The following is a 19,888-nucleotide window of genomic DNA, read 5'->3' as shown; positions in this document are numbered from 1 at the left end:
CTGTCCACAACAGTATATGCAAGGTGGTTCCCTTCCAACCACTGCAGCCATCCGTAATGATCTCCACGGATGCTTCGTTAAGAGGATGGGGACCTTACGTAGACCATCAGGTTATCCAAGCACAATGGTCTCCGAAGGAAGCCAAGCAACATATTAATCTGCTTGAACTCAGTGCAGTCTGCAATGCTTGCTTATACTTTCTTCCTCAAGTCCAAAATTACAAATACTTATGGACAATCTCACAACAATGTACTGTATGAACCAGGGCTGCTCAACTTTGGAAGCCCACAGGGCCACAATGATATTCACAGCACATGCTGAAGGCCGCAACTTAAGTGCGGTTGCATGTACATGCAAATATATATGCAAATAGCTTATTTCACATTGATGGGCATGAATACAAAGATTAAGGCAAGACTACACAACACACAGGCCCCATTTAAGTCAGTTCTGCTGGTATTAATAAAAGGCAATATTTACCCTATTTCCACCCATCTGATAGCACTTTTAATGAGCAATGACAGTCCAGGAATTGAACTACTAAATCACATATAAACAGAAGACCATTATATTGACTTGCTATTATGGAGTGTGTTCCCAGTGGAGGCTATGTTCAAAGGATCCCACCTGTGGACCGTGTGTTGAGCCCCTCATAAACCCAAACCACACTGCGGGCTGCAAACAAACAGGCTGTGGTCCGCATGTGACCCACAGGTCGCATGTTGAGTAGCCCTGATATAAACCAACAAGAAGTAGCCTGATCTTACCAACTATGCCAGAAAGCAGTTTGCTTTTTGGAATAGTGCATCCCACAAAACATACACTTGATCATAACTGACCTCCCATGCAAAGAAAACATGCTAGCAGACAACCTCAGCAGGTACTCTGAGGTGTAACCTGAGGTAGCTGAGGGATAACCCGTTCTGGTGCAAACTAGATGGAATATAGTTATGTTCAGAGCCCTCAATCAACTCCTCAATGCTGAATCCTTCATTCAAAAGGTGGGGATTCACCATGGTGGACTTGTTCACAGTGAAGTGGGACACTCAATGCCTACACTACTGGTCCAGAGTAGGCATAGGCCCCCTCTCACTAGGGGACACATTCAGCATAAAATGGGAAGCTCCCCTGCTATACACATTCCCACTGTTTCCACTTCTGCAACGGGTAATCTTGAAAATCAAGCAGGACAAGGCCGGGGTCATTCATATAGCCACCAAATACATCATCCCAGTATGCAAACGTTCCCTCTCCAAGCATGGCTATTAACTGGCTAACTCCTCTTGAAATGGCGTGTCCAGCAGCTGTACAGGAAGTCATGATGAACTGCCACAGACCAACTACGAGAGACATATAAACACGGCACCATTTCACGGTATTGTGCTCTGAACATAACTATATTCCATCTAGCTTGCACCAGAGTGGGTTATCCCTCAGCTACATCAGGGTACACCTCACCACAACTGCATCTCTACATGTCCCCCATAGAGGGTCACTCAGACTTTATACACTCATCCGTCAAGCATACATAATAAGTTTCCCTGACTAAGGGACCCAGCTCCAGCATGGGACTTACACCTTGTGCTCAGAGCAATAACAGGCACATCCTTCGACCCCTTTGCTACCTGCTCGCTACTTCATCTCTCAGTGAAGATCTCCATCCTTGTGGCAATTACTTCGTCAAGTAGGATGGGCGAGTTGGAAACCCCGATGGCAGACACACACACCCCAATCTTCCATAAAGTGGTCCTCCACACACATCCCAAGTTCCTCCCAAAAGAACTTACCTTGTTCCATTGCAACAAACCCATTTACTTACCTGTAGTCTTCCCCAAACCCCAGAAGGATACCAGGGAGGCGACCTTGAACACTTTAGATGTCCACGCTCACTCCATAAGACCAATGGTGGCATCCACTTCCTTTCTCCAGGACATATCAATAAAACAAATCTGCATAGCCACCAGATAGGCTTCAGCATATATATTCATGGAACATTAGACCATTCAGCCTTTTGCCACTTCTGATACCCCACTTGGCCGAACAATACTCTTGGTCACCAATTCAGATCTCCCAAAACTCCCACCACCAAGCACAACTACTGCTTCGTAATCACCTAAGGTGGAGCACTCACAGGGACACTCCTCAAAGAAGGGAAGGTTTCTCACCTGGTGCAGTAACTGGAGTTCTTTGAGATGGTTGTCCCTGTGGGTGCTTCACCACCCAGCCTCCTCCCCTCTGCTTCAGAGTCATCTGTGTCCGGGTCAGAGAAGGAAATGAAGGGACAGCTGGCTGCACATGCAGAATAGCCATTTCAAGTATTGTGTACCAGCAGTTCCATGTACACAGCTGTTCCCATGACTGGCAATCTAAAATCTCCGATTAGAAGTACAGCAGCACTCAGACATCTAAGGTGGAGTACCCACAGGGACTACCATCTTCAAGAACTCCAGTTACTGCACCAGATGAATAACCTTCCCTTCTCCACGTTTCCCAATCATGACACACAAAGGCCACTTGTGGGTGTGAAGTGGTAGTTCTGAAGCCTATTTATTCCTTGCCTATCTGCTGAAATTAACAGTAAGGTTCCCACTTGTAGTACTGGATACTTATCCATAGAGACCAATAAATGTAGCAGTAATTAAAGCTATTTATTACCCAATAATTTTCGCCCTGCTTCACCTTGAGAAACAAATGCCTTTACTTCCAGTGACACTTTGTTTCTAACTAATTTAAACTGACTTTTTAAATGTCCCAGTCCTTTATGCCCTTTGCCCATGCAACTCACCCTGACTTCAGTAGGTGTTCTATGAACTTTCAGGATCCTGCCCACATTTTGGTTTAATGAGATTTAAGAGTGTGCCTTACTGTGACTCAGAATAAATTTGTTGGCAATAAACTGTTCTTTTTCAGGACACACACTCAAATTCCATTTAGGTGGTTGTTTAATTTTATGAATGAGTAGAAGAATTAAAAAAAAAATCAGACATGCATGAATTTAGACGAGAAATTAGCTTTTGCCTGCATTTTTGAGGCTCTGTTGGTTTTAGTAATTTAGTTGAAAATTAAACTAGCAAAAGAACTCTTCCTGAATTTGTAGAGGTCCGTTTGCCAATCATTTGCTATCAGTGACTATATAATTATAAATGATAAACACTAAATATTTTGCCCATATATTTTCCTCTGATAATGGAAAACCTAGCTGAAGCTGACCAAGTTCATAGAAATGCTGGGTGCAACAGCTTTAAAGCATGTTGCCCTCTTTGTGCTGACCCTATAAAAACCTAACTGCTCTTACTCAACGGGGTTGAGGCTTTCCGTTAAAAGCATTTTCGGAAAAGCACGTCTAGATTGGCAAGATGCTTTTCCGCAAAAGCACTTTTTGCGGAAAAGCGTCCGGGGCCAATCTAGACACGGTTTTCTGCAAAAAAGCCCTGGTCGCCATTTTCGCGATCGGGGCTTTTTTGCGGAAAACACTACTGTGCTGTTTACACTGGCCCTTTTGCGCAAGTCTTTCGGAAAAAGACTTTTGCCCAAACGGGAGCAGCATAGTATTTCCAGAAAATCACTGACAATCTTACATAAGATCGTCAGTGCTTTTCTGGAAATTCAAGCGGCCAGTGTAGACAGCTGGCAAGTTTTTCCGTAAAATCATGCAGCACGGGCCACCCAGAGGGAACAGCCAGCATTTCAGTGTTACAGACTCTCAGACACTGGGCTACTATATATATGATAATTATCAGAATAATTTGTGGTCCCTCCCAAGTTAAGCCCAGAATCTAGCATCAGCAAAAGAAGTTGATTGCTTATATCATGAAGTTGTCTAATAGAATGGATCCCAAACCAAAAGTCTCCTGGGAAAAGCAGTAAACTTGACAACTCTGATGTTTAACAAATTGCTAACTTGAGTCAGCCTTGTCTGTTCTTTTGAAAAGTTTTAAGTTCCATCAAAAATACATTTGTTAATTTCACTTTTATGTGCTTTCAGGCTGGATAAGCTAATTAAAAGATTTCTGGAAGATCCTGATCCTGAGAGCACACTGGATGTTGGCGCTGATATGCGCAAGATCAAGCACTGTTTTAATTATATAAAGGTATATACTGAACACATAACAAGGAAGTGCAAAGGGCCCTAAGAATGAACAGGAAGAATTAGAAGACATAGGGGAGGGGAAGATGAAAAGCAGCAATAAACCTGTGTAGAAGCGGGGAGTGTACACAGGGACTCAGTAGGTCTAGAAATGATTGAAGAACTGGAATGGATTTGAGAAATAACCTAGCAAGAATCTGAGGGAGCTAAAGGGAATGCCCAAAGGGTATTAGAGGTGGAAGGTGTGATAGAGAGGACTGAAATTTACAGGAAGTACTGTGCTGAAGTTATCCATAAATGGATAACGTATATATCCAGATATGTGTGCAGCTAATAAGGAACTTATGTTAGACTAGCTACTCCAAGTGGGGTATCAGAAAAGAGAATTTGTGTCACTGAACCATCTGCATAAATTGTGTTAGTTATATGCTATGCAGGATACTATGCACACAAGATATATATGAGATGAAGAGTTGCAAAGGAAGAAATGAAACTGGGGTCAAGCTACAATTTATTCATGGGTATTTTTAGTAAAAATCACGAGCAGGTCATGGGCAAGAAAGAAAACATCCTGACCTGTGGCCTATCCATGACTTATACCATAACTAATCCTGATTGGGTCTTGGGCATGAAAGGCCTGCTGCGGGTGAGGAAATCCTGGAGGGGCGAGAGCCTCTTCTGGCCACCCCGAGGCTGCTGCTTAAGCAGTCTCCAGGATCAGGTACTCAGAGCAGCGGCTGGTGCAGCTGGTCCTGGGACTGTCTCAGCAGCAGCCAATATGGCTGTCCCCAGGGCTGCCCAAGCAGCTCGCCCTGAGGTCAGCGATGCTGGCCATGGCAGAAGTCCTGGAATCCATGTCTTCCATGACTACTGTGACAACGAGCCCTAAATATGAGATACATTTTTTGTTTATGCTTTGCTATAAAGGATTCCACAATTTTCTAGTTTAGTAAAGTACAAGACACCGTCTCTGAATTTGATTTCCAGATGAGAAGGAATTAGTTATTGCTGGTTTGTTTTCCTACTACCGTGGAAGTTCTTTACCAGAGAGACTTGTGTGGAGCTTAGACATTTTCACAGTGGAAAACTGATCAGTGGCTATCAGGAGATATCTCAGAGGCTACCAGTGGCAGGATTTTGCTTTTCAGAAATCCTGAAGAGGCTCTCAAATCAGTTAGCATAGATAAACAGTCACACAGGGATAGTGGGAAATGAATGGGATATGGATAGAGTGGCAAGGACCCAAAACTATTTTTATTTTATTTCACAGCAACTGATAAATCGTACAAACATTCCTGACAGAAGTCTGCTCTCACCAGACATCACTGGAGCTGAGGATACCCCAGAGAAGAAAGAGGAGTTAAAGAAGTTGAAAGATCTTCTGCACCAAAGAGATAATGAAATCAGTATCCTTTATGAAACAGGATTTATTTGGATTTAAACTAATCTGGCTGCAATCTGAGGTATGGGTGTATATGCAATGGGAGATGGTGATCAGCAAAGAATTTCTTCCTCTTCAGACTCATGTATCAATCCACACTCTTAATCTAAGGGCTTGTCTACATTGGCATATTACTATGTTGTAACTTTCTCGTGCATGGGGTGTGAAAACACACACACACGCCCCAAGCACAACAAGTTAAGAGTGCTGCAAAGTGCTAGTGCGGACAGTTCTACAGAACTGGAAGCCACACTCCCAATGCTGTTAGCTACTTCCCTCCTAGAGGTGGGTTACCTAGAGCACTGGGAGAGCGCTCCCTCAGTGCTCTTACACGACCAAACTCCTGTGTTGCCACAGCAGTGCTTTAAAATTTCATGTGTAGACTGTAGACAAAGCTCAAGAGTCTCATACCGCTCTTTCTCAGAATCCTATTGTTGCACTTGATCCCTGTTACTGTTATGAACTGAACTAAAATCCTCGATCCAAATACCCTCCAAACAAATGAAAAATTGGATCTAGCATAGAAAACTATATAAAGAACAATTTATTACATTACAAAGAATAGAATTTCCTCTATTGTTATTATTAGCCAAATGAAATGGTGCTTCAGGGACTACTGGACTCTCTTCTTTTAGACTAAATGTAAAACTGGTGCTTATTACATCCAACTTTAAAATTTAGATTAAAGCTGAGCCTTTATGTGTATGTATAACAAAAATTAAACTACTCAGATGTACTGTGTCCACTTTACTGCCTCATGGAAAACATATGAGTAGCTATAGCTTAGTAAGATGAAGAAAGGGCAGTTATTTTAGCTGGCTGACAAAAGTGCAGGCAGATCACAGCGTCACCATGTCCCTGAATTTGTGTCTGATCTGCAGACAAAACTTCAACAATGGTAGAAAATTGACAAATAGCTTTCAAGTTTATAGCAAGCAGAGGTTCTTTTGCATTCAGCTTTTATTAAAAACAAGATGCACTGCATTCTTTGTGTTCAACAAGTACTCACAGATTTGATGTATCAAATGTGAGTGAGTTGTACTTCAGACTGGTAGCTTGCTTTACCCTGATGAAATCAAATGATAGCGAAGCCTTTTTGTCTACTGCATCCATCCCGAGAGCCAACGTATTTATTTTGAAGAAACACTGTCTAGTTAATTTGGCTTGAAATGGACTTATAATGCCTTTTAAAAGTTTCTTATTTTAGTTCAACCTCTGGATCTCTCAGAAGAGTGTCTTCTTAAATAAATAATTAAATGGCTACTTGTAATAAAACAACAAAATTCACAATTAAGAGTGTCTGACGTGTTCACACCAGATAGGCATATGTGGCTTTCCTTGTGGAAGCACAAGGAAGGCATTTATTGCATCCATCAATTTTAATTAGAGCTATATACAGGCAGTCCCCGGGTTACGTACAAGATAGGGACTGTAGGTTTGTTCTTAAGTTGAATCTGTATGTAAGTCGGAACTGGCGTCCAGATTCAGCCGCTGCTGAAACTGACCGCCAGTTATGACTTACATACAGATTCAACTTAAGAACCCCAAGTCAGCTGCTGCTGAAACTGATCAGCCGCTGATTCCAGGAAGCCCAGGGCAGAGCAACTGTGCCTCGGGCTTCCTGTAGTCAGCGCTGGTCAGTTTCAGCAGCGGCTGACTTCAGGACGCCTGGGGCAGAGCAGCTGGGGTGCTGCTGGGTTGCTCCAGTAGCGCCGAGGAGCGGCGCTACTGGACCAACCCAGCAGCACCCCAGCTGCTCTGCCCCAGGCGTCCTGATTCAGCCGCTGCTGAAACTGACCAGCAGCGGCTGAATCAGGACGCCTGGGGCAGAGCAGCTGGGGTGCTGCCGGGTTGGTCCAGTAGTGCCCAGAGCGGCGCTGCGGGACCAACCGGCAGCGCTCCAGCTGCTCTGCCCCAGGGTCCACAACAAAAGCCTGGTCTGCTGGGGGAGGGCACACTAGCTGCGCCCCCCCCCCCCCCCCAGCAGACCAGGGACACAGGGAACAAAGCCGCAGCAGTGGGGTGCCTCGCCTCTGAGGCTTTGCTCTGGCGCGGGACCCGCCGCCGCTGCGGCTTTGCTCCCTGTGCGCCTGGTCTGCTGGAGACGGTCCCCAGCCGACCAGAGGCACCGGGAGCAGCTTTTCTCACCCCGGAGGTCGAGGTGGCGGACCGCTGCCTGCGAGCTCCGGGGCGAGAGAGCCCCGTTCGTAAGTGTGGATCCGACATAAGTTGGATCCGCGTAAGTCGGGGACTGCCTGTACTGAGAATCGAAATATTTAAAGTTAAAATCAGAACTAGCATGCAAGGTATTGTAAGTGGATTTTGCAACCTACATAATTTTATAATTTACTTTCAAAAATTAACATCATGATTGGTGCATTAAAACTACTGCGGATATGGAGGCTCTCCTGGCATAAACTTTGAGAGATCATTCTTGTCTTTATGCACATGACAAGAGCTATGATAAGAACCAAGATGTAAGACAAATAATTTTTGCCACCTAATCAACTTGATTCTTATAATTCCTTGCACCTTGCATAGATTTTTCCATGTATTTATCAGATAAATTGAAAAACATATAAAGACTATCTCATCATCTTTATAGAGATTCATATTACCTTTGTTTTTGCTAAACTTTTAGTGAATTCCATCATAAAATCCCTGCATGCCTTCATTTAAGATGTTATGTCAAAGGTCTTTCTATAGAATAGGTATGTGATTGGCAAGAATTTATTTAAAATCCTGTTTTGTGTTTTTGTAATCTTTTCTATTGTGGTGTGCTTGTCAGTCTTCCTATAAAGTTTAAGATTTCTGGCTAATACATTTTAAGTTTGACATGGGAAATTTGCAGGGTCCAATTGATGTTTCAGTGTTACAAAAATTAATAAAGGAAATGTCAACCATTTTAAAGTACATAGAATTTAACATTTCTATTTTTGTACAAAACCTTACAGTATTTATTGCTTTTATCTGAACACTGATTGACCTTAGACAGTTATACCACTCAGTAATGTCATCTTACTAGATGTCAGTAATGTCATCTTCAGAGCAGATTGAACTGGGTATTTGGAAAGATATTTAGGCATAACATATAGTCCTAATCCTGTAATCCATATTCATGTGAATGAGCCTTGCATATGTGACTAGTTCCATTCAGTTCTACAAAACTACATTAATGAACAAGTCACCTACAAAGCAAGTGGATTGTTATAAATGGAAAGAAGATCTCATATAATTTCCTTAAAATGTCCTGCAGATATTCTAGTAAATATGTTAAAGAAAGAAAAGAAGAAAGCACAGGATGCCCTCTTTCAGCTCAGTGCTGGTTCCAGTGGCCTTGCAGTCTCCAAGAGTTCCCTTTCTATAAGCTTTGAAGGTCACAGGCCATCTGCATGTATTAATGTGAAAAATTCACAAGATTTCAGCTCCTCAGCCCATAGAGCTGCTTTTCTTCCCAGGCGAGCAGGTTAGTAAAATGAATTATATACACAAGTATCCACTTGATGACTCACATGATGACTTTAAATTTTATCATTTGTAAGTGTGCAGTTTTACAAGAGTTTTACTTGCAGCATCAGCTTTCTTGTGCTCATTTGCTTTTGTCCTACACTTTACAAACAGAATTACCTTGATTTCAGGCCACCTCAATGCATAGGTAACTTAATATGCTGACAGCACTCAAATGTTGGAAATGTAAATGATTCTTGAGGACCTCATTTATAATATAATCAAGGGCATCTTTCCCATGGAAAGCTCAAACCACTAACTTAACAAAAATGATTCTCCTTCATTTTGTCCTTCAAAATAGGAAAGTAATCCTCTCTTCAAGTGAAAAGAAAGTTGATTAGTTCTCTCTCTGGCTGTCTAGCAAATCACAGTGTTCCGCATTATGTAGAACACACTGGTTTTATTTGACATTTTTTGTGAACCATTATAATGTTTTTTATCATTACTATGTAAATGCAATCAGACATGGACCTCTTTTAGCAAGTTACTTCAGCAGAGAACTAACTTGAAGCATGTGAATAGTTCCACCGACTAACTACCTTGCTGAACTATAACATTGGTTTGTAAGAATAAAACCAGAATGCTTATATTTTCATATGTTGAAGCTTTCTATGAAAAAACATTTAAATCACAACAGAGAAGGAAAAGTATTCAAGAATGCAGCTCTTGCCAAAGGAGATTAGGAAACAGCTGAATTCACAAATACTGTATTTGATTAGGCTAGCCAGTACACAAAATACAACTTAACCATGTGATAATGTCATTTTCAGGAGAAGGGCAGTTTCTCTGCGCATACATAGAATTCAAGCCCTTCCTAGTGATGATAATTCATTTATTTTAATACTTTCTTCTGGTGAGGAAGATTTTCTAAAGAGCATTTGTAAAGTCACAGCTTAAGGTTTTTGACTTAGGTATAAGCATGCCAAATGCAATTACTTAAAAAAAAATATTGCTTTACAGGAGGTGAAAGGATGATAGTTAGAGCATGTGCCTATCATGCTGGAATAATGTCTTGGGAATTAATAAAAATAAATTTGGATTCATTTTCTGAGAGCATCATGGAAGAATGAGTCTTAAGGAGGCATCTGCCTGAGGAGAGGATAGTGGTTTGGCATAGGGGTTGTGGTATAAAAATATAAATTACACCATCTAAGCACCATTTTCTATTTCCACAAAAGATTCTGAGCCAGATTCATTCTTTCCACTCATCCTCAGACCAAAGACAAACATCAGTCTGCATGTAACACATTTAAAAAACATATTTTTTTACAATCTAAAAAATATACACAATATTTGGAACTGTACTATTTTATAGTAGGTAGAGTATTATAATAACAATTGGAAAAGCAGTTTAAATTTCAGTGTCCTATTAAGTTTACCACACTAATTTAGAACCAGCAAATAATGTCAATAGTACAGGCAGTCCCCGACTTACGTCGGATCCGCACTTACGAACGGGGCTTTCTCGCCCCAGAAGTCGGGGCGAGAAAGCCCCGTTCGTAAGCTGCTCGGGTGCCCCTGGTCTGCTGGAGACCGTCTCCAGCAGACCAGGGGCACCGGGCGGGTTCCCGCGCCTCTGAGGCTTTGCCAGAGCAAAGCCTCAGAGGCGCGGGGAACCGCCGCTGCTGCCGCTTCAATCTGGGTGCCTGTGATCTGCTGGGGACCGTCCCCAGCAGACCACAGGCTCCCGGACTGAAGCCGCAGCCGCGGGGGGGTCCCGCGCCTCTGAGGCTTTGCTGCTGATCAGTTTCAGCAGCAGCTGACTTGGGGACGCCTGGGGTTCTTAAGTTGATTCTGTATGTAAGTCAGAACTGGCGGTCAGTTTCAGCAGTGTCTGAATCTGGACGCCAGTTCCGACTTACATACAGATTCAACTTAAGAACAAACCTACAGTCCCTATCTTGTACGTAACCCGGGGACTGCCTGTATTACATACAACAAAATGATCTGTGTGCGTTTTGAAAATATTGCTATTTTATCCCAGCATTATATGATGCTATAAATTAGCTAAATCAGAGAAAATATCCCCATTATTTGCATAGGATGATGTGTATTTTATCCTTCTTTCACCTAGAAAGTAGGCACCATATTACATGGGATTTTAAAAAGCTCCTTTTCTGGCTAACATATCTTCTTTCAACTTATTTCTGTTTAAAAAGCAAAATGAAATGGAATTCATGGCTCACTTGAGCCATGGCTTTTTGAAATGTTCAGCCAAGTGAGAGAAAAGTTAGGGATTTTTTTGTTTTGTTTTTTGGTTAAACGTCTGTTTTTGTTTTATTGAAATAATGAGAAAGCCTGCATGTTCAATTCCAATGCTGAAAGGGGCCATATTGTTCTCTTTAACATAGCAATGGTCTTAGTGTTTTTATGTTTCTTGAGTGTGTGTTCCAAATAGTCACCTGGAACTATTCAGCTTTCCAGAAGCCCCCAGATGACTCACTGCATCCTTTAACTGTTTGATTTTTCTAACAAAACCAAACCACCCTCCAAAGTGATGCCAAAGGAACTTTTAAAAGCACATCATGAGCTGCAACTATCAGAGAAGGAAGCTTTAATAAAAATATCCACACTATTGTGATGCTTGTTTTGTAGAAGATTCCTCAAAATGGTTCCTCAAAAGCTGCTTGACTTTTGAAATGAACTGAGGGATTAATACTGCCACCATTTTTAAAGTAGTAAGAAAAAATGTGTGCACACAGGGTGCGTCTACACTGCACCATTATTCCAAAATAACAGCCATTACTGTGGAATAACAGAACATCTATACAGCAATTCCGTTATTTCAAAATAAACTCAAAATAATGGACAGCTTATTCCAACTTTTGTAAACCTCATCACATGAGGAATAACACTCTTCTGAAATAGCTATTTCAAAAGGGGATGTGTGTGGATGCAGCACAGGGAGTTATTTCAAAATAAGGGCTTCCAGGAAATCCCACAGGTGCCCTGCTCTCTACTCTGTCCACACTCCTTAGGACTCTATAGTTCCTCTTCCCCTGTAGCCCTTATAGGGGAAAGGGCTTGTGGCAGGAAACTGGCCCAAACAGCCTCCAGCCACACTGCTGCCATAGCACATCTGGCCAGGATGGCTGACCATTGAGCTCCCTAAGAGTCCTCCATCACTTCCAAGGAGCAGTCACTCCCAAGGAGCACTGAGGTGCGGGGCAAGGAGGAAAACCTCCAGCATCTCTGCTGCAGATGGTGCAACAATGATATATACAGCTGGCTGGCTGATAGCCAGGACACAAAGGGACACTTTGAGAAGGTCTGGCTGAAAGAGCTCCGACAGGGCTACACCAGGGTGACAGAGCACAGCTCCTGCTCCGGGGCAGAACCCCACTCCTGCCCCTATTATTCAGACCTGCACCGCATCCTCTGGGGTGGTAAAGCCTCTTCCCCACCCCTGGTGGTTGATTTGGGGCTGGAGATGTCCATCATCACCTGCTCAGGGCTCAGAGATGGTAAGGAGGAGGAGGAGCTCAAGCGGTCAGCACTATGACCTCGCTGACCCTTAAGCCAGTACCCCAGGCACCATGCAAAGCTGGGAGGAAACATCAGGTGAGTGACCTTATTTTTCTCACACAGACAGGGTGGAGATTGCAGGTGGCAAAGGTCTGGGGTCACTTCTCCCTTGGCCTTCTCGGCCTGGGGAATCATGCGGCAGTCCGTGCACATGGGTGCAGGTGCAGCGCCAGTCTGTGCCACACAGCCCCAGGAGACTGCATCTGCGCACCCCTGGGCTCCCACTCACAGGGTCTAGGGAGGCCAGGCACACTTCAGTTACCCAGGGAGGGAGACACCCTCCCACCACAACCCACTGCTAGGAGGAGGCTAGGGTCATGGACACGCGCACACACACTCAGGAGTGCCGCACACTTGAGACAGCACCCCTTCCTGGGGACAGGGCTGCCAGGTGTAGGTGTGTCTGCTGCTCACATCCTCCTCCCCCTCTATACTCTCACTCCTTCTTCCCCCAGCAGCCATGGATACAGGTCATCTCCCCTTGGGATGCCACCACTGCTGGACCCGGCATGTGTGGCACTGAGGCAAGCCCAGCCAGCTTGAGGTCCCCTTCCCACACACAGGATCCCAGTGCGGCTCACAACTTCCCATGCCTGCTCATCCCCTGGACTTGGAGTGTGGGAAGCCTGCTCTCCTGGGGACATCCAGGCCCCTGTAAGAAAGGGCCTGATGTGCAGGCCATGTGTGACCTTCCTCCCATGACATCACCTTCATCTGACCCAAGAACTGTCAGTCTTGAATCACAGATGATGGCAGAGCTTCAGGAACAGGGTCTCCAGGGATGACTGACCGTCTCTCTTTATTGTCCTCAGCCGGACCAGCTGCAAGAGAGGGGCAGGCAATACTATCCATGGTAGCTGCCCAACACTGGGGGAGTCGCAGGCACTGGAGTACACAGGAGAGACTGCTGCTGGAGCACATCTCTGTATTCTGGGCCCTGCACGAGACTCTGGTCCAGAAGGTCCGAGAGGACATGCAGTGGCGGAGAGAGAGCTGGACGGAGTTGCAGCAGCAGGGACTTGACATATGTGCAACCATGCAAGATCTCTTGACCCACCCAGAGTCAGCTCCTGCTGCTGCTTGTGCCCCTGTCCCAGTTCCTGGTCCTGCCCCCTGCCATGCCAGCACCTGCTCCAGCCCTCCTCTTGCTTCTTCCCCTAGCCTCCCCAGACCCCCCCTCACCTCTGTAGTTGCTAAGGTCCCTGCACACAAGGTGGATGAACTACCCGACCCAGGTACCACTCCCAGCCCCAGCCTCTCCTCCCCCCTCGACCCTGTTTCAGCTCCCTCTTCCCTCATTTCCAGGTTCTTTCCCTGGTCCCTCCCCCGTTACTTGTACCCCAAATAAATCACCAAACAGTTATTGTTTTTCAAAACTAAACAGTTTTTTATGCTCTCTGCAGGGGAGAGGGGTGGAAGCAGGAAGTGGGGGTCTTGGTGGAAAGCCAGAGAGGGGCAAGGCACAGGTCCCTAGTGGGGAGGCCCAGGGGAGAGTTACTGGGGTCCCTGTAAGAAACTCTCCCTCAGGATCGCCCAGAGGCACACCCCTGCCTGATGGGCCTGCTGGATGGCAGCTGTGCACGGCTGCTCAAAGGCCCTTCCCTCCCGGCTGGCCTCTGCCCCCCACTGAGGGAGGAATGCCTCCCCCTTCCTCTCTCAGAGGTTGTGCAGCACACAACACATGGACACCACCTGGGGGATGTTCTGCTCCCCCACATCAAGGTGGGTCAGGAGGCATCAGAAATGGGCTTTGAGATGCCCAAAGGCACCATTCCACCTAAAAGCCTCTTTTGAAAGAGAGCGTAGAGACTACAAGCAAATTTTTCAAAAAAGTGAGCCGCTTTTTCGAAAGAAAGTCTAGACACTCTCTTTTGAAAAAGCAGTTTGCATTCAATAGCACCTTTTTTCGAAAGAGTACTTTTGAAAAAAGGCGTTATTCCTCATAAAATGAGGTTTACCACGATCGAAAAAACTGTCACGTTCTTTCAATTTACTTTCGAAAGAACACTGCTGCAGTGTAGACGCAGGGGAAGTTTTTTCGAAAAAAGGCCACTTTTTTTGAAAAAACCTTGTAGTCTAGACACACCCAAAATGTTGAAAACTGCAAGCATCATGTGAATATAGTGTAGCTGGACTCCATCATGTGTTGTGAAACACTAGTCATATTATATCCTGCTGTTACAGTTGTTACACTAGTGATACGGTTCTATCAGCACTTTCATTTTAAACTTTAAACAACAAAATAGCAACAAAATAAAATTATTTGGCATAGAAAAATATATGTCTTAGAAGGGATGAGGCTATATTATAATGTACCTCATGGCTGATTTCTATAATTGTATTTAGACATGATCTATAAAGTTTAATCATGCTGAGATCTGAACATGAGAATCTGTTAATATAGAACATTAATATTAATAATACTTGAATACAATGTGTAGTCATTCTAATTTAAGGACCAGCTTTTTAAATTTAGGTATTGCAGGCACCTAATTTATTCACAGATTTCCAGTCTGTACTCAGTATAGGAATTTGTGCAAATATCTGATGAACAAGGTTCCTAAATACCATGTTGGGTATTTTTTCCATATGCATGGAAATTTTAGTAACAATTTGCAAGTATCTAATTTTGGAAAATTGGCTCTTTATAGCTTTAACTAATATAGTGACTGGGTGACTACAATCTTCTGTTTAGTAGAATTTATTTCAATAACTTGAATCAGCTGTAACTTAGTTGAATATAATGGCACTCTTGTGATTTATGGTGTCATCAAAATTCTGATAAACTATTTCCATGTGACCCTTACTAATCTTTTTGTACAGTATGAAGTGCTTTAAGGATGTTAGATCACATGAACTGAATCTGCCTAATCTTTTATGTTGTATTAAAAGATGACTAGTGCCCTAGAGCTGGTTTGGTATCTTGGAATCCATTTTAATATGTTTTTTAGAGGTTAATGGGAAAAAAAATTTAAATGTAATAAGACAAGTTTTAATTACTTTGCTTAATTAGCTATTTTTCATTTGTACTATAATGAACTGGCCAAAGACCAAGTGAGCCACTGCCTTCTCCTTATAGGTGGCACAAGTGCTAAACTGTTCCATAACTCCTTGCGTCAATGCATCCAAATGATAAGGTAACATATTATAGTCCTTTCTCACCTCTGGTGCCCCCTGCAAGCTGCCAACTCACTTGGCCGGTCTTCCATGACTTGGCCACCTGACTGAGTCTCAAGGAGCAACTGAACCCCTTGCAGAATATTAAAGAATCCAAAACTAAGCAGGCCATTACTTTTTACTAGAGTCTTCAGCTGCAGCTCTGATCCCTTAAAATGCAGGGTTTATTCTAAGTCGCAAAAAAGGTCTGTCCTCTTCTTGGGGTTCCTGTGGCCAGGAAGGAAACCCAGACCTACCTACTAGTATGGGTTCCAACCTAAGGAACCTAGACACAACAGCCATATTCTTCTTACTGCAGACTTTGCTGCTTCCAGGGCAGGCTGTATTAGGATTCTGGGATGTATGTAAGTAGCCTCAAAGACAAGACATACCCAATCCCTGTCCAATATTAATATCAGATTCTTCTTTAACCCAAGTAGCAGAGACCTGTGTCAAGACTTTCAAAGCCAACTGAGGACTTAACTCCTAATAATTTCAATGAGAATTATGAGGCAATGAGCTAAATCCCCCTACCTGTCATGATTGCTTCTCTCTCTCCATTTTTGAAGATATCAGCCATAGGCTTTTGAAGCAGGCAGGCCTAATTCAATGTCCCATATTGTTGTGAAGTTCCATATAGTACCAGTTCATATCACAGGGTCAGCCATGCAATCTTGGAAAATGATAGTGCTTAACTATGAATCCTGAAACCTAAATGTAGGCACCCGTTCTGAAAATCATGACTATCCTCCTGTGGGGACTAGAGAGAGAGATTGTTCAGACTGCTGCTCTGTATTTTAGTTTGCACCCTCCCTAAAGTTGTCAGATTTTCTGCCCCACCCAGATAGTAATGAATATTGGCATCATTTGGTCTTCTACTTTCCTGCTGTGTACAACAGTAATGATAATAATAACAGCAAAACAATAATTAATAACGACATATCTTATAGTGGTTTTGTTTTAAGAAATTTGTGTGTAAATATTGTGCTTCAGAAATGTGATTAACAGGACAGCATTGGTTGTATACTGTCCATATACCTCCCTCTTGACCTGGAGGATCCACAAAATGCAGGCATATTCCTGAGTATCCGTGCCTTTTCATTCCTTCACCTCTCTACTGAGTATGCCAATACTGTTTTATTAAGTGTAATAATCACATTGTTTTGCTTTTACTTTCTTTGTGGCGACTGCAGGTTTCCTTTCTAAGGAGGTTCAGTATTAGCTCTGTATTATATTAAAACGGACGAAGAAGAATAGACTGTGTACATACAGTATGGGTTGTGGTTTTTTTTCAAATCTGCCCATAGTTTTCACTGTTGGATTCCCACTTATGGCAGGAAGAGTGATTTAGCAAACTTCCCCCTGTATAACTTGGGAAATGTGCCCAGAGGTTTCATAAGTGGGTACGGACCAAGATCAGTCTGTGTAGTTGTAAACAGTGTACATAAAACCAGCAGGTCATATATATATATATATATATATATATATATATATATATATCGTTCTGTTATAGAATAAGCCTTCTAATGGCATATGCCATGTTTATCTTCCTCCCGGAAAATAGAAGAAATTTCATCAGCACTAAGTGCAAGCTGGTCGCCATTTTGGAATAAAAAATTAGAGGACTTGATGCCAAAGTATCAACCCTACATTCCATCTGAGAAGATGAAGACTTCCTCAATAGAAGAAAGCACAGCAGGCTGAAGAGCCACTGAGGGCAGTACAGGACAAGGAAGAAAACTGGCAGCATGTAACCTCTAGGGCTGTGCCCAGACTCAGGGTTTTTTTGGGAAAAGTAGCCTTTTCCCGAAAAAACTTCCCCTGCGTCCAGACTCAAGCCGCGTTCTTTCTAAATTAATTCGAAAGAACGCGGCTTTTCTTTCGATGGCGGTAAACCTCAATTTACGAGGAAGAACGCCTTCTTTCGAAAGTTCCTCTTTCGAAAGAAGGTGTTCTTCAATGTAAATAGGGCTTCTTCAAAAGAGAGCATCCAGACTCACTGGATGCTTTCTTTCGAAAAAGCAAGCCACTTTTTCGAAATTTCTCCGTGCAGTCTAGACGCTCTCTTTCGAAAGAGGCTCTTTCGAAAGATGCTTTCGAAAGAGCCTCTTTCGAAAGAAGCCTGCAGTCTAGACATAGCCTCGGAGAAGAAGGCCAGATCAGGTATCCTCAATTCCAGCAGAGGTAAGTAACTGTTTTCAGGGTTTCTGCACAGGCACTGCAGTGGAGAATGCTTTGGCAGGGACCTCTCAGGGAAGAAATCAGGAGACACCATCTACCAGAAGGCATGGGATGCGTAGTCCTAGGGATGGGGATTCCACGACCACCACCCCCAAAAGAAGATGGATGGGGGTGGTCAGGGACTCCCTCCTAAGAGGGATGGAGTCATCCATCTGCTGTCCAGACCTGGAATCTCAAGAAGTGTGCTGCTTACCAGGAGCTCGAATTCAGGATGTTACTGAGAGTCTTCCAAAACTGATCAAACCGTCGGATTGCTACCCCTTCCTCCTTCTCCATGTAGGAACTAATGATACGGCCAAGAATGACCTTGAGCAGGTCATTACAAATTATGTAGCGCTGGGAAGAAGAATCAAGGAATTTGAGGCGCAAGTGGTGTTCTTGTCCATCCTCCCTGAAGGAAAAGGTCCAGGTAGGGATCGTCAAGTCGTGGAAGTAAATGCGTGATTGTGCAGGTGGTGTCGGAGAGAGGGCTTCGATTTCTTTGACCACGGGACTCTGTTCCGAGCACAAGGATTGCTAGGAAGAGATAGGATCCACCTAACCAAGAGAGGGAAGAGCATCTTCATGGGCAGGCTTGCAAATATAGTGAGAAGGCTTTAAACTAGGTTAGTTGGGGGATGGTGACCTAAGCCGTGAGGTAAGTGGGGAAGTGGGATACCAAGAAGAAACACAAAGAGGAAGGAACAACAAATAAGGATCCCTGATTCAAATGGAGAAGGTAGGGCAATCAACTGATTATCTAAGGTGTTTGTACATGAATGTGAGAAGCCTGGGGAACAAACAGGAAGAATTAGTAGCCTTGGCACAGCCAAGGAACTATGATTTGATTGGAATAACAGAGACTTGGTGGGATGACTCACATGACTGGAGCACTGTCATGGAAGGGTATAAACTGGTCAGGAAGAACAGGCGGAGGAGAAAAGGAGGAGGACTTGCACTGTATGTAAGAGAGCAGTATGATTGCTTAGAGTTCCAGTATATGGCGGGAGAAAAGCCTATTGAGAGTTTATGGGTTAAGTTTAGAGGTGGAAGCAACAGGGGTGATGTTGTCTACTATTAACCACCAGATCAGGCAGTTGAGGTAGACGAGGCTTTCTTCAGACAACTAAGAAAAGCTTCCAGAACACAGACCCTGGTTCTCATGGGGGACTTGAATCACCCTGACATCTATTGGGAGACCAATACAGCAGTACACAGACAATCCAGGAAGTTTTTGGAGAATGTTGGGGACAACCTCCTGGTACAGCTGCTAAAGGAACCAACCAGGGGCTATGTGCAGCTAGACCTGCTGCTCACAAACAGGTTGGAACTACTAGGGGAAGTAGATGTGGGTGGCAACCTAGGGAGCAGTGATCATGAGATGGTAGATTTCAAGATCCTGACCAAAGGAAGAAAGGAGAGTCGCAAAATACACACCCTGGACTTCAGAAGAGCAGACTTTGACTCCCTCAGAGAACTGATGGGCAGGATTCTCTGGGATGCTAACATGAAGGGGAAAGGAGTCCAGGACATTTGGCAGTATTTTAAAGAAGCCTTATTAAAGGCACAGGAAGAAACTATTCCGATACACCGTGGTTGTGTCAACACTGGCGTGATCTGGCGCAAAAGCGGCCACTCTTGCGTAAAAACTTGCTGCCTGTCTACACTAGCTGCGTGTTCTTGAGCAGGTAAACTGATGTTCTAATGTATAAAATCAGAGCTTCTTGTGCAAGAACTCTGACACTCCTGCTCTTCCAGAAGAGGCCAGTGTAGACAGGCAACATAAATTTCTTGCGCAAGAAAGCCCTATGGTTAAAATGGCCATCAGAGCTTTCTTGTGCAAGAGAGCATCTACACTGGCATGGATGCTCTTGCACAAAAGCACATGCCAGTGTAGACGCTCCCTTCTGGAAGAGTTTTTGCAGAAGAACTCTTCCACAAGAGTTTTTGCG

At 43.8% G+C, this 19,888-nt stretch overlaps 2 protein-coding genes across 3 annotated transcripts in view; one reads left to right on the top strand and one right to left on the bottom strand.

Annotated features, from left to right (window-relative positions):
- KIF6 (kinesin family member 6) overlaps positions 1-19,888 on the top strand; it is a 380,441-nt gene that overhangs the window by 184,617 nt on the left and 175,936 nt on the right. For both annotated transcript variants that reach the window (XM_075925091.2, XM_075925090.2), the window contains exons 11-13: positions 3,986-4,091; positions 5,358-5,493; positions 8,785-8,994. In XM_075925091.2, coding sequence (XP_075781206.2) covers positions 3,986-4,091; positions 5,358-5,493; positions 8,785-8,994 — 452 coding nt within the window. The remainder of the gene's footprint in view (positions 1-3,985; positions 4,092-5,357; positions 5,494-8,784; positions 8,995-19,888) is intronic.
- The window catches only part of LOC149525159 (uncharacterized), a 76,491-nt gene that overhangs the window by 31,496 nt on the left and 25,107 nt on the right, over positions 1-19,888 (bottom strand). The window lies entirely within an intron of this gene.

The sequence above is a fragment of the Pelodiscus sinensis genome, chromosome 3 (assembly GCF_052426305.1).
Source record: "Pelodiscus sinensis isolate ZL-2025 chromosome 3, ASM5242630v1, whole genome shotgun sequence".
Lineage (NCBI taxonomy): Eukaryota > Metazoa > Chordata > Testudines > Trionychidae > Pelodiscus > Pelodiscus sinensis.
Note: the sequence above shows the minus strand (reverse complement) of the source record. Positions and strands in the feature narration are given on the sequence as shown.